General features: G+C 39.6%; 1 protein-coding gene across 2 annotated transcripts in view; it reads left to right on the top strand.

The window, feature by feature from the left end:
• Positions 1 to 11,237, top strand: part of TGFBR1 (transforming growth factor beta receptor 1) — a 35,152-nt gene extending 23,915 nt beyond the window's left edge. Inside the window, exons 7-10 of one of the 2 annotated variants that reach the window (XR_012672535.1) lie at positions 3,642 to 3,766; positions 4,472 to 4,602; positions 6,871 to 7,060; positions 10,337 to 11,237. Coding sequence is in view for 1 of the 2 variants with exons in the window: in XM_075142882.1 (XP_074998983.1) it covers positions 3,642 to 3,766; positions 4,472 to 4,602; positions 6,871 to 6,996 (382 nt within the window). In the remaining variant the exon portion in view is untranslated. Of the gene's footprint in view, positions 1 to 3,641; positions 3,767 to 4,471; positions 4,603 to 6,870 lie in introns of both variants that reach the window. The other variant, XM_075142882.1, reaches the window with a different exon arrangement.
• The last annotated feature ends 3,092 nt before the right edge of the window (positions 11,238 to 14,329 follow it).

Below are 14,329 nucleotides of genomic sequence, written 5' to 3'. Positions count from 1 at the left end.
TGCAGACCTTGTTCAGAAGGTCAAAGTCTACGTAGAGTATTTCTCTTCAGAACCTAAAATACTGTTTCTGACAAGCAGTGCGTTTCCAATATATAAGCTGACAAGGAGATGCATGTTTCTCTCCCTTTTGTCTGATAGCCGTGAAACGGCTAATCTGCTAAACGGACTAGATGACCTACTTGCCTTTCGCCTCTCTTGTTCCAGCAATAATCTCTCAGACTTTTTGAGCAGTCAGTCACCATTCTGTGTTATGGAAGCCAAAGCCAATCTAAATGCATTGATGGAGGATCATGGTAAGAGGTCAATTTGCCAATAAATTCAATGGAAGTCACATTTGGCAGGGCGGGGGGAGATTGTTTTCTTTTGAGGGTGTGAATTCAGCTCCATTGCCACACTCAGGCCTGTTAAAACCTTTGTCCTTAGGATGATTTACAGAAACTGAGACAATCTCCTTTACTGCTTGTATAAGCGATTCTGGCTGACAGTCTTGCAACATGGTTGGGGTTTTTGGTTTGATGTTTTTCCAGCTCCATCACTCTTCTCATCCCCATGTGATCTTAAGATAGATAAAATATTCTTTCTTCTAGACCCAAAGTTGATCTCTATACTGTCAAGTACATGAAGTAGCATAAGAAGATTATCCAATAATGCAGAATCCTTGGAAAGCATTAAAACACCCATCACAATCTTGCATTCTTGATTAAAAAGTTTTTGATATGGGTGGCCCAGAATAATTTGAGCCTTGTCCATATCAAAGATCGTGACATATGTAAACTTCAGACTCTGCTTCCATTCAATAAATACTGTCAAAGTAAACCTTACGTTCCTCTGTAGACAGTTGTCCTCTGCTTGTGCTGTGTTTATCACTTGTGGGGAATTTATATGCCTGTACAGTACTTGGGAGAACTCTTATGTCAGCATCCCTCGTTGAAGTTCTGGACTACTGGTTGCATTTTTGCTCTTTTGTTGATAGCCCTTGCTTCCTTGCATGTATGTCATTTCTGTAAGACACAGTACTGCTGAAAGAGTTCTGAAAGGTCTGATAGTCATGAAATTTAAGTAGCATGTCTTGTATTCTGTCTACCATCCCTGGTACTAGGAAAAGAAAATCCTAGTATTATGTTGATTAAATGAAATTGTGCATAGGCTCTGTGGCTGTTCCAGAGGTTGAGCTATTGCCTGAACTGTATTCCACTCCAGTAATCTATGCGTGTTGCTTTTTTACTGGTTAACTGTGCTCTTCAAAGCCCTGGTGTCATTGTTTGCCTGCTTCATTAATATGTTAGCTTGAGATTGACAGGGCAGTGATGTGGAGAAACGCACTGAATTCTGCTAAACGTTACATATTGGATTTAGCTGCCAGAGCTATACCAGGTTGAGAGAGCAATACTACACAACTGATGTTGACTGATGCAGCAAATACCATTTGTTCTTTCCAGCAGCCAGCGGGGATGCTGCTGTCAGTAACTCTCAGAATGTGGTCCACACTGACATTTTGCTTGATGTTCCCACATTAGGCCTAGTCACTAAACAAGGTCCTTGTTTCTCAGTTGAAAGTCTGTTACAGATTTTTCTATTGCAGGAAATGTTGCTAAAGTAAACTTTTCTCGTGAGCACAGTTAGTTGTTAATGTGTAACCCAAATAGGATTTGCTATTCAAAAAAAAACGATGCAAGGCTTTTTTTTTTATGATGGGACTTACAGACTGTATGATGAAGAATCAGTTTACTGCAATGGTAGGGAGCCTTTGTTCCCCAGGAATCCTTAAGTGCTGCTTTTTTAACCAGCCCTCCATGTCTATTCCCTCTCTAGTCTTGCTAGGGGATGTTATAAGTGGCTGCTATATCTTGGCAGATTCTGGGAGCTGGGGCTTCCTCCTGCCTGGCCTCTGGAGCCCAGCCTGGTGTGTCCAAAGGGCTGGGGCTCTGTCCATCCCAGGCCCCATGGATGTGGCTGCTGCTTTCTTACTTGGAATTCAACCAGTAGTGAGGCTGGGCATACACAGACACATACTATACTGACATGGCTGATTACACAGATTGCTATGCACCATGTGCTGTCTTCAACACCCACGTAAAACACTGTCAGAACTTGTATAAAATACAAGTATAGACAGCCAAGTCTCCTTCCTTCTCTTCAGCTGATCAGGATTGAACTTCATTGGTGAAAACACAGACACCCTTCTGTAGCCTTACAAGCCCATGCATGCTTATGAATCCCTCAATTATCAGTACAACCCTCGGTGTGTCTAATGCCCTCTTCTGTGCTCCACAGGTCTCCTACTCACCAGCTGGGCTGGGTTAATGCACAGTAGCAAACAGATGCATGTACTCATATGCACACCTACCTGCATGGATTCCCTCAAATACAAGCACAGGCTCTCCCGCTGTCGAACATCCCTACCTGGGCCACCTATTTGCTGGCTAGATCAGCTTGAAGTTTGCTAGTGAACTACACCCATGCACACCTGCCATACATACCAGGTTTGGGGGAAGTACAAACCTTCTGGCCCACCCACCCCAGTGGCTGGCACCCAGGCACATAAACCTTATGACCTGTGATTCCCACTCCAGTTGCTGGTGCTGAGAGGCCCTTGCTTCTCTCATCCCAATTCTCCCCTGTAGCTGGTACCTGTAAGCATGTGACTGAAGCCTGTGACCCATGGTCCTACTTTAGTGGCTGAAGCAGAGACACTCATTTGCTCCAATTGCTGGCACCATGGGTGCCTTTATCAGCTGACTGCAGTTGCTGGCCCAGAATTCATTCATGCTGGTTTCCCCACAGTAGCTCCAGATACATGCTCCTCAGACCTGTGGATACATGCTCCTAGGATCCGTAGTTCCTCTTCCGGCTGCTGAGGCCAAGACCCTCCTTCTCTCAAGTTGCTGGCACTCCAGGCCCAAAGGCAACTTGATCCCTTGTCTGACTCTAGTTGCTAGCCCTGAATTCACTCATGCCTGCCTCCAGTTGCTGGCATGTAGTCCTTAGAGCACACATGCACATGGGGTTGAGAGTGAGATTGCGTAGAAAAATAGTTAGGATTTAATAAGAAGATAAGATACGCTGCGGTGAGCAGGTGCAGGGCTTGGTTGGACAAGCATAGTGACTGGCAACTGTTTATGCAACTAGCCCCTTTGATATCCTTTTCTATTGCCTCCTCCCAGTTACCCTTCTCCTAAACATTCCTTGATAAACATTGCATAGTCTCACAGGCCTCCTTTGAACATCCACAATCCTTGTGTTCCTCTTGTTTCCCACTTACTAGCAGTTACAATGTCCAGACTGGCCCTCTTGAAAGCTACAGCTGGAGTTTCTTAATAGCCCATCAGTTAGCAACTGGAGACTTCTGTTCTTTGTCTCTGTTCTCCCATGTCTGTCAGGTTTATGGCTCTATTTGTTTATCATTTCACAATTTATTTACTCCCCCTATTCCTTTGCTTGTTCCTCTCAGTTTACTTGTTATCCTCTTTGCACTGAAAGGTCTTTGATTGGATAACCTTAATGAAGCAGATTTTCCTTTGTCTCCTTTTCCACATAAATACTTAAATTTGGTTTTGAGCTGATCAGTAGCACTGAACTTTCTCTACAGTAAGTATTTATGAAATGAAATGTTTTCTTCTTTTTTTTTTAATTGCAAATAGGTACATGGCACCTGAAGTTCTAGATGATTCCATAAATATGAAACATTTTGAGTCATTCAAACGAGCAGACATCTATGCAATGGGATTAGTGTTTTGGGAAATAGCTCGGCGATGTTCAATCGGTGGTATGTGGCAATCTTTACAAAATTGGACATACTAAGGAATTATAAGTAACTTACAGAACCTGAATAAGTTTGAGTAAACAGTTTGCTCTAAAAATGGTGCAAGGTAATAGCCAGTGTGTCTCAGACTTTCTAACTGTTAATCCTGTAAATGACTGGTTTATTCGGCCTCTTTGTAAATTGATGAACCATACCTGTTGAAGAAAATAGGAGATATCCTTGTCTATATTAATTTTTTTCTAAAACCTTTATGCAGAGAGGAGAAAAGGGTGAAGTTAAACATCCTTGAGAGGAAGGGGCAAACACCACAAGTAAGGGCTAGCTAACATCCATACCTTATTTAAAATAAAACATGCTATTATAAATCATGTGCTTCCAAGAAGCGTGTCTTTAGAATAGCGTATGAAATCTTTTTCCAAAATATATACATTCTTTTCCAAATATATACATTTCAAAATTAAAAATATTTCTATCTTTTCCAAATACATACATTTCAAAATTAAAAATTCTTCAAGGGTAATGTAAACACTCCTACAGCATGGTTAAGGATTTTTTTTTTTTTAATTTATTTGTCAGTCATTGTAATGTAACTTTTAAAAATGAAAACCAAAAAAGAAAATGGTAGGGTACTGATAAGGAACACAGTAAAATGTGAAGAATATGTAATTTAGTGTTAGCTAAAATAAAGCTATTTTCAACCTATTACAGGAATCCACGAAGATTACCAGTTGCCATACTATGACCTCGTTCCTTCAGATCCTTCTGTTGAAGAAATGAGGAAAGTTGTGTGTGAGCAGAAGTTAAGGCCCAATATTCCAAACAGATGGCAGAGCTGTGAGGTATTAACTAGCCTTGCTAAAGCTGCTTTGAAGACACTAGAGCTTTTATTGATTTCAATGGCTTAAAAATTGTGCTGCTTGTTGAAGGGAGAAGGGTTGCTTCTAGGAGAACTTAATTTCATTCTGATCATTGTGGCTTTATTGAATGTCATTGATCCTTGGTTATACATTAATATTTAATGTAATTTCACAAAAATTAATAGCTAACCCTGCATGGAGGTTTCTAGGATCCCTTCCTGTGAAGCATAGGTGACGCAAATGTAAATTAAAGCTAGTCTGAATTATATTATACAGGAAGCATCATTGCAAATAAATCGTGCAACCAGGGGTTGTACTGTGTCTGGTTGGGATTGCGTTAACTTTCTTCATAATAGCCTGTATGGTGCTGTGTTTCGGATTTGTGACCAAAACAGTTTGATAGCACACCGATGTTTAAGGTATTGCAGAACAGTGCTTACACAGCCTCAAGGCTTTCTCCATTTCTCGCTCTGCCTCCCCTGCCGTTGAGTAGGCTGGGGGTGGACAAGAGGCTGAGAGGGAATGCAACTGGGACAGCTGACCCAAATTGATCAGAGGGATATTCCATACAATGCAATGTCATACTCAGCAATAAAACTGGGAGAGAGGGAAGTTTTCCAGGAGTTGCTGTTGCTCAGGGACTGGCTGGGCATCAGTCAGATGGTGATAAGCAATTGGTTTTGTATCACTTGTTTTTATTTGTTTTGGCTTGGTTTTCCCCCTTTGCCTATTAAACTGTTTTCATCTCAACCCACAAGTTTTCTCACTTTTGCCCTCCTGATTCTCTCCCTCATCCCACTGGGGGGGAGCAAGCAAGTGGCTGTGTGGGGCTTAGCTGCCTACTGGGGTTAACCCACAACAGGGGTAGTAAAGATACATAAGCTAATCACGACTGTGCTGATTGGTTTGTAACTAGGCTGGTTATCTCTTTCAAGAAATGGACTTGCTAGTTTCAGCTCAGTACTCTGCCAGCACAGCATTACTGCTTGTTGGGACACAAATGGTATCCTCAACAGTGATGTGCTGCCTCATGTGAATGCTTGCTTGGAACTAACTCACTCAGGGGTCTTTGCCCTATCATTGTGTAGTAAAGGAATATCCTACAGGCTGGCCGAAATAGTAAATGCTTATAGGAATTTTTATTCAAAACTGTGGTGGCCTTAGTACTTTGTGTGTCTCAGAATTTGTACTGTATGCACTTACTGAAAGATGAATACGGTTATTAGGAAGCTGAGACTCTAGTAAGCCAAAGACTTAGAACTGAAATGTGCATGTAGCGACCACTCCTGACTGTGCCTCTGTAGAAGTGCTTACCTGATTCTGGGGTGAGTTCATTATGCTGGTAGTCACTACATGGGTAGTAGCATGCACAGCAGCGAGCTCTTGCCTTTCCAGCCAACTTTGTTCATATTGCTTGCCCTAGGAACCCAACTAGGGCTAGAACCAATGCTTTCTGATTCAGAGCTTAGGAGAATAGCTGCAGTAGGCTACAGGAGGAGTAAGAGATTGATGAGATATGATATACTTTAGATGGAAGAGGGGACTGGGTTGTGGCATGTATGAAATGAATACATGGGTGAAGGCCTGAGATAAGAGATTGGGCAAGAGAGTGCAGGTGGGAGAGAAATGCGATGATACGCATCGACAGACTGTAGAGTCACTTTTTAGATGCTGCCATTCCAATCCTGCAAACTTACCTAGCAGCTCAATGTAATACAGCTTTGAGTGTAAAATCTTGGCATGTAGAGCTATTACTTTATTTCATTTTCAGTTTTTGTTATTTGCAGTTATTTGTGTAGTAGCATTCACAGATTTCAAAGAATGGCTGTTTGAAGGATAAAAAGACTCCAAAAATTTTCAAAGTTATTACAGAGCTTCAATTTGAGGAAGACAGCTGATAAACTTCTGAATTGCTATACGTTGAACTAACTCCTTAGCTGGAGGTACAATAAAAAAGAGCATATTTTTGTCTAATGTGAAAATTCAGAAAACAGTTACAGACAAGCTACTAATTTTTCATTAAAATATTTTTGCGTGGGCTGAAATTCTACTGAAAAATACTAGTTCTGCTCTACAGTATTTTAAAGAATTTTATTTTTCTGTAAATAAAGAATTCGAGTTTTTTATACAACAGTCTTCCATGCAGCTGTAGTACTAGTAATAGACTTCAGAAGAGGCTAAGGCAGAAGAGAGGTTACACGGGCTACATTGGAACAGCAGTACATATAATTACTTGTTTTTCCTTTGCAGGCATTACGAGTAATGGCAAAAATTATGCGGGAATGCTGGTATGCCAACGGAGCTGCTAGGCTAACAGCTTTGCGCATTAAGAAAACATTATCGCAACTTAGTCAACAGGAGGGGATAAAGATGTAATCCTGGATTTGCTACCGAAGAATACTGTAAAAATCCATATCTGCACCAGTGGCGTGTTAAGAAGGTTAATTGTTCTACCTCATTGGGGGAACAGAAGGATATTGCTGCCTTTTAGTACTTCATAGGAACGTCACTAATTAGGATTTTTGTGGACATGCGAAACAGTTGTGTTGGGTCCTTTCTGTGCACTATGAACCTCTTTCCCAGGTTACTTACAAAACATTGGTGTAGTTTAGTTTTATTTTTATTAACCTATAATTTTTTATTTGGAAAGCTGATAGCTGGTCTTAACTTCTAGTTAACTGTGCTGAAAATAGGAGGTCACTTTTAAAATGGAACTGGTTCACCGTACTGTTCTAGAGTGCATTGATGGCTCTTTAAATAACTTTATTCCTGGCTGGTACATTGACTATTCTGAACCACTGTCACGGTTCTTTGATTCAGATTGTGAATGTACTGTTGGAGTATACTTTGCTAGCTATTAAGGTAGTATATCTTTTGGACTCTTACCTTGATTTACAAATTGACCTCATTCAGTTGTGGGAACATAATTTATGCAACTATACTTTATACATGATTACTGGGTTTTTTCCACTTTTTCAGAACATTACATTGCCTTCAAAATAGATTGTATTATACCAGTAAGTGCCGCTTTTGAGTCTTTTAATGCAAAGCAGTAGGAGTGTACAAAGCCTATGGTACTTTTGGTTTCAAAAATACAAGTTAAAAATCAACTGTTCCTCTGCCTAGATAAAATCTAATTCACACTCGTTTCAGCAAGTAAGTACATACATAATTCCTGGAATACCTTTAATTTTACCAAAATCTGACTCTCTAAACCACTGTAGAAATTTTAAATAGTGTAAGCTAGTTAATTCACTGTCATATTTTGTAATTGTCAAGTCATGAATCATAATTATATGTAAGATCTTTTTTATCAAGTGGCACTTCTAAAATGCTTGAAGTACCTATCTACTTCAGAAAAGTAGCAAGAGGAGTAAGATGTTCTTAAGGGAGATTTTGCTCCATTACATCAAATATGAAAAGCGTATTTTCTGTGCAGCTCTGCAGTCTTAAGGCTCAAAGAACAATATTTGCAATTAAATTAGGATTAAGTGCACCTGTAATTAGGGAGAAGTTATTTGGGCTTTTGTACTAGAAAGTTCAAAGCTGCTTATAAATTTTATGTGCATATATTTTGTGTGTGCCTCATACACAGAAAGTGGTGAGCTGCAGGTCTTTGGATACAAATACCAGAGGATTTCAGCAATCCTCTTCATAGTTACAAGAACAAAGCTTATGGTGGCTTGTGTTGTCGTAAGAATACAGAAGAATATGCATGGCTTTAATCAAGATTTGCCTGAGGTTTTAAGAATATCACAAGATCTTCGCAAACTTGTTTAGAAATTGAATTGCTTCCTGCCCAAATGTACAACTTCTGGAGGGGACTGGGGGAATTAATATGGAAAATTCTCTTTTAAAAACTGCTGTTACCAGGATTTTTTTTTTAATTGCAGTTTTAGGAAGAGTCTGGTTGACCTTTTGGTTTCATTAATGCCCAAAACGCTCAATAGTATTTCAGTATGTAAATGTGCCTGGTAATTAATATGCCACCTAAACTCCTACTCTCCAGAACACATCAGTATCCATCCTATTATGCAACACACACAGCAACCTTAACTCTGCTTCCTTTTCATTCTTCAGCACACTGAGAGTTTTTCACAAAGCTGGTAGCAGTGGCAGGGTGGTTGCTAACAGAAGCATAGTTGAGATTGTGTTCCATGGTCTGTGATATATGGTAGTTAAACCAATAAGATGGATGGGTCCTAGTAAGAAGAGGCTATATAGACATAAGACTTAGCCAAGATAAGCCTTAGCACTTTGCTAACTCTTGCGTATTTCCAAATTCTTGGTGCTTGCTTGGAGATAGATTTAAATGATGTGGGAATTACAGACCTTCAGAGGTTGAACTGCATATAATGAACTGCTTTATTCAACCACCTTTATGGATGAGTTGGCACTGGAAGATGGCATCTAGGAGAAGAGGAAAAAATAAGAGAAGTTCTTAGAAAATAGTTGGGTTTAAACGCATATATAGCTGTCACGCTTATGTTTGTTTGGCATTATCTGACTAGTCAAGCTTATGTGCTTCAGGCCTCTATCAATCAAAGCTGGATCAAAAATTACTTCATGTAGGTATTTTAAATAAACCATGCCTTTGTGCAAATGGACAGCTGTGCACCACAGAGTTTTTCAATTATGACTGTTCTAAAAAAATGATTGAATATAACTAAACTCCCAAGTCTGTCTACTTGGCATGCCTCTCTAACAAGTTTTATGTATCTAGAAAAATATTTAAAGAAAATAGGTCAGCGTCTAATAGGTCAGCATTTAACTTTGTTAAATTTTGAGTTTTTCGTAGGCATAACTTGATCTTTACCATAGATACAAATGGTATAGTTCATACTTTAGAATCATCAGGCTACTGGCATGCTTCAGCTCTTTATAGTAATCTTGATGGTAACATGAGAGAGCTTCCAATATAATTCATCAAATAATTAAATTAGTGGCTTTTTTTAGCACCTACAAAACCTTATCACCATAACATTTAGTTTCCTAAAATATAAGGAACAGTTCTGTTGCATTTCAAAGAGAATCTACGGCAGCTGAACAGCATGATAGCATGCAGATTATTCAGTCAACTGTACAGTGGTTTGTTACATCTGTCTTATCTCAACCACCTACTAGTCTTCATTCTCCTGAATTGCTAGCAACTATTCTTACATTGTTCTAATTTTTCACTTTGTAATAGAAGCTTGTAAAAACAAAGCACAGGAAGGATGCTTGATACAGTGTGTGATGTTAGGAATGTTATTTTGGGACAACCTTATTATTCATATTGGAATGCAGAACAGGAAAATTCTAGATAGAGCTATGTGTATCCTCAGTTCTGACACCACAACTTCAAGCTTTGTTCTTCTTTTCCATTATATAAAATGAACACCTTTTACAAAGGCTGTGTCTGTATATATTATGTAACTTTAAATGTTACCTGTGTAAGATCATATCTTATATATATGGACACAGGTACACATAAGTATTTTTTAAATTAAGATTGTGATATCACCAGATCTGCTCTTGGAAATCCAGGGGGACCAAAATATTTTAGCATTCAAAATATTAATTTTGTATCATTTCAAGTATATACCAAAACAGTTTCTGATGAATACTGATGCAAATGTTTATTGTAAATATTACATACATTATACATTCACTTAAGTTTTGTGGATTTAATCAATCTGACATTTTAGTCGCATTGAAGCCTCAGTTTGGTTTACAGACTTGTGACCAGGTGGATATGGACATGGAGAATAAGGAGCATTGGAAATGGTCTGATGCTGAAAAGCCTGAAACGTTGTTTTTGGAAAGCTGGAATTCTTCAGGGACCTTCCAACCCTAAAAGCTGGAATTCTGGGATGTTTCTCAAGCTGACTTTACAAGTATGACACACTGTCACCTTCCAATGGTTCCACTTGTAATCCTAAGAAAGACATTGGAATTGACTGTATGGGGGACATGAAGGTGTCAAATGAAATAAGAGGCTATTTTTTTCAGTAATAGTTCTGAGTGTGATTGCCATGAAATTCACCTTTTAGTTAGTTCCTTGTTTATATTGTGCCACTGAAATAATTGCAAGGTGTTAATAATTTTGTGTTTAAAAAAAAAAAAAATTCACCATATCAGTTGCTTTAAACTCAAATTACCTCTTAAAAGACCAAGGTACATTTACCTCATGTGTATATAATGTTTAATATTTTTCAGAACATTCTCCAGGTTTGCAGTTACATGTTTCTAGAAATATGGGTATTACTAAATTTACAACTTCAGCGGTACTAAATGTATTATCTGGTGCCCCAAAACACTTTAATTTTCTGTATTTTATTGTATTAGCAAGTTTGCTGCTTTGTCACTGTAGCACCTGCCCTTACATAGCTGTGTGGATACTGCCTTGTAAATTTTACTTCTGGGGTGATTTGAGGATCCTGTACAGATGAGTGTCACTTTTTTAAACCTCACAAAATTGTGCATTTCCCTTACATTTCTGAAAATATGTATTGTATTTGTAGAGTATACATTTCAATGGATTGTAAATAGGACAGTAGGAGAGTGGATGCTTATGTTAAGTGCTAACACTACAGTAGAGAGATTAAAGCAGTGAAAATAAATAACTTTTTTCAAAATGCATGAGTTGTCTTTCAGAGGAAGAAGTTGCAGGTAGGTATGGGTTTGGGTGTGATGTTCTCACCTGGCAAAGTGTGGGTTTACTGTGAATTCCTTTCCTCAGAAGGAATTTCTGCTGGTATAAAAATGGTAAAGGGGTTTGCTAATGCTGAGGCAATCCATCTCTATGCTATACAGATAATGATAAAGTGCCTGATCTTCCTTGTGTCCTACAATAATATTTGAATAAGTACCTTGCCTGGTGTCTGTGATCTCTTGGACAAAATAACTAATGACAAAGTGTGCCTTCTCTCCGTTTATATTTACACAGAAGTAACAGAGCTGCTGAGGATTTCAGACTACTTAAACAGGTGACCTTAGTGCATCACAGAACAGCAAGTAAAATCAGCTTGTGTTGGAGTGGATTGTTTCTATGCAAAACTCAGTTTTAGACTGGTGTTACATTTCTAAAGGAAGGTGAAGATGTAGACAGAACAAAAAATACAACATCTTGCCCTTCCATAACTTTACGCACGCCCACTAATTTTGGCTCAGAAATGACCAGACAGAATTACCAAAAAGCACTTCTTCCCGCAAACTTTTTCCAAAATGGGAAGCCATAAGGTGTCCAGAGAAAGCCAAAAGCTATGTCAAAATGCTGTGTTCCTGTTTAAAGTCTTTCATAGGAAGTGTGATTATTTGGCTGAGAACATGCCTCTCTCCCATGAGTGGCTAAAGGAAGGCCTCTCCTACCACTGCAAGCCACCCAAATTCAGTAAAATCCAGAGACCCCCTCAGAGATTTCCTAGCAGAGGAAATGTATGGCCTGAAAATAGCATAGTGATGTTGCTGTTTACCAAGCTTAGTTTTTATTAAATAGTCTTCTGTGTTTCATGCTTTGAGGGACTGAACCTAACAACTGAAAATCCATGAACAGCAAACTATTACCACAAGTAACTTAGATGTGAGGATGTTTTAAGATCATTTTAGAGGAGATGCCGAGTTCAGGAGGGCTGCGTGCTAGCTTGGATTCCAAGTCAGCGTAAAGAATGGCAGGCTTTTAGCTGGTTGGTTTTGCCTGATATAATTCTTTAAAAAAAAAAGTGTGGGACTGTTGAAATAAGTTCTTTTTAATACCCACTGCACTGAAGTAATGAATATTTTATGTAGGTGCAGCGTAACTAAAGAGTGTATAAACAAACCACTTCTATTCAGTACCAAGTAAGTATTGCAATTTTCTTTTTATCAATTTTTGTGAAATGGGTAACTGATGTACAGTAATGTACCAGGTAATTACAGTATAGCGTAAGGGTGGTCCAGATAGAAAATAGATTCCTTTTAAATAGGAAATTAAAAATTCCGAAGTTCTTATTCAATGCTCTTACTAACTTGCTTTAGCTATCAAGCCGTGATGTTTTAACTGGTACTAACAGTGGGGAGGCGTATAGGCATGGGCATGTTTTGTAGAGGTACACTCTGCAGCGTAACTGTTACAGGTGGCTGGGTGACCACTTGTGTGGTGGGATACTGCGGAAGGGCTCCTCTGGCAAACGACAGGGGCTTGGTCTGGAGTTTCATCAGTTAAAAGAGGCTTGTGGAAGGTATGTTGGTTTGCTTGCCTTGCTTAGAGAATGTTTCTGTCTTGGAATTTGTATAAGCATTCGTTGTTTTGTTGGAGAAGAGTTACTAAAATCTTAACGCTGCAAATCCCTTTACCGATGTGATGGGCTGCTGCAGTTTCATGAGTCTTGTAATTCTGGCTTGGAGTAGCTAGAGTTGTTCCCAAGTCTTCCAGGTTGGAAAAAATTTAGGCATAGCATTTCCTTCATTAACTTGACTAGACTGCAAATAAAGTATCCAGAAGTCCCGGGGAAACCCACAGCCTTGAGTCTTCCTGAGAGTTTCTTGAAAATAAGATTTAAATTCCTAGTCTCTGAGATGTAATGGTATCTGAAATCATTACCTCTTGTTGTGGTTTAACCCTAGCCAGCAACTAAACCCCGTGCAGGTGCTCGCTCACACACACACCCCCACACACCCACACCCCCCCGCCCCCCGGTAGGATGGAGGAGAGAATCGGGAGGGCACAAGTAGGAAAACTCACAGGTTGAAATAAAAACAATTTAATAATGGAAATAAAACAAAGTAGAACAGTAATAATAACAATGATAACACCACCACTAACAATATACAAAGCAGGCAATGCACAATACAACTGCTCACGGATCGCTGACTGTGTGTTGTGAATGACAGCCCCCCCCACACCCCACCTGCCAGTTTTTATACTGATCGTGATGTCAGATGGTATGGAATACCCCATTGGCCAGCTGGGTCAACTGTCCTGGCTATGCTCCACCCACCACCCCCACCACACCCCCCCCCAGCTTCCTGTGCACCTGGCAGAGCATGGGAGGCTGAAAAGTTCCCTGGTGCAAGCATCACCCAGCAACAACCAAAGCATCAATGGGCCATCAACGCTCCTCTCATACCAAACCCAAAACACAGCACACCCCCAACCACCAGAGAGAAAGTTAACTCTTTCCCAGCTGGAACCAGGACACCTCTCCTTTGAAGAGAAAAAAGCCAGAGCAAGCCATGCTGGTAGGGTCCTGTGCAGAATTGCAATGTTTATTGGTATTAAAATAGGTATATGGAGATGAAGATTCAAGATCCTTGAGATGCATTTCTAATTAGCTCAATTATGAAAATGAAAAGAGCTCTCAAATTACCAATAGCAGAAAGTTTGTGGAAGCTGTTGAAGAATTGGGCACATAAGTTGATACTCATTTTTAATTTTATATAATACCAAATATATTTGTGTAGATTTTTAAATGAGGGGGGAAAGGGGTTAGAAATATGCCTTTCAGTCAGAAGAGGATGCAGGATTTATGGGATGTGTAGGGGAGGAACAAAGGGCGGAGAAAGGGAGAGGTTTAGGTGACCTGGAGAGTGAGCATGGGAAAATGGAGGGATAAGGGGATGAAAAGGCGGGTCGCATGTCAATAGCTGGCTGGTCAGTATGCCAGTCTGGCCATGCCCTGTGCAGCCTGTCATACCTTCTTTTTAAATCCCTTTCTATTTCTTTTCCTGTGTGAGGGACTCAGTTCTGGGG

Source organism: Calonectris borealis, chromosome 2, assembly GCF_964195595.1.
Source record: "Calonectris borealis chromosome 2, bCalBor7.hap1.2, whole genome shotgun sequence".
NCBI classification, from domain to species: domain Eukaryota; kingdom Metazoa; phylum Chordata; class Aves; order Procellariiformes; family Procellariidae; genus Calonectris; species Calonectris borealis.
The sequence above is the reverse complement of the archived record's forward strand: the minus strand, read 5'-3'. Positions and strand labels throughout refer to the sequence as shown.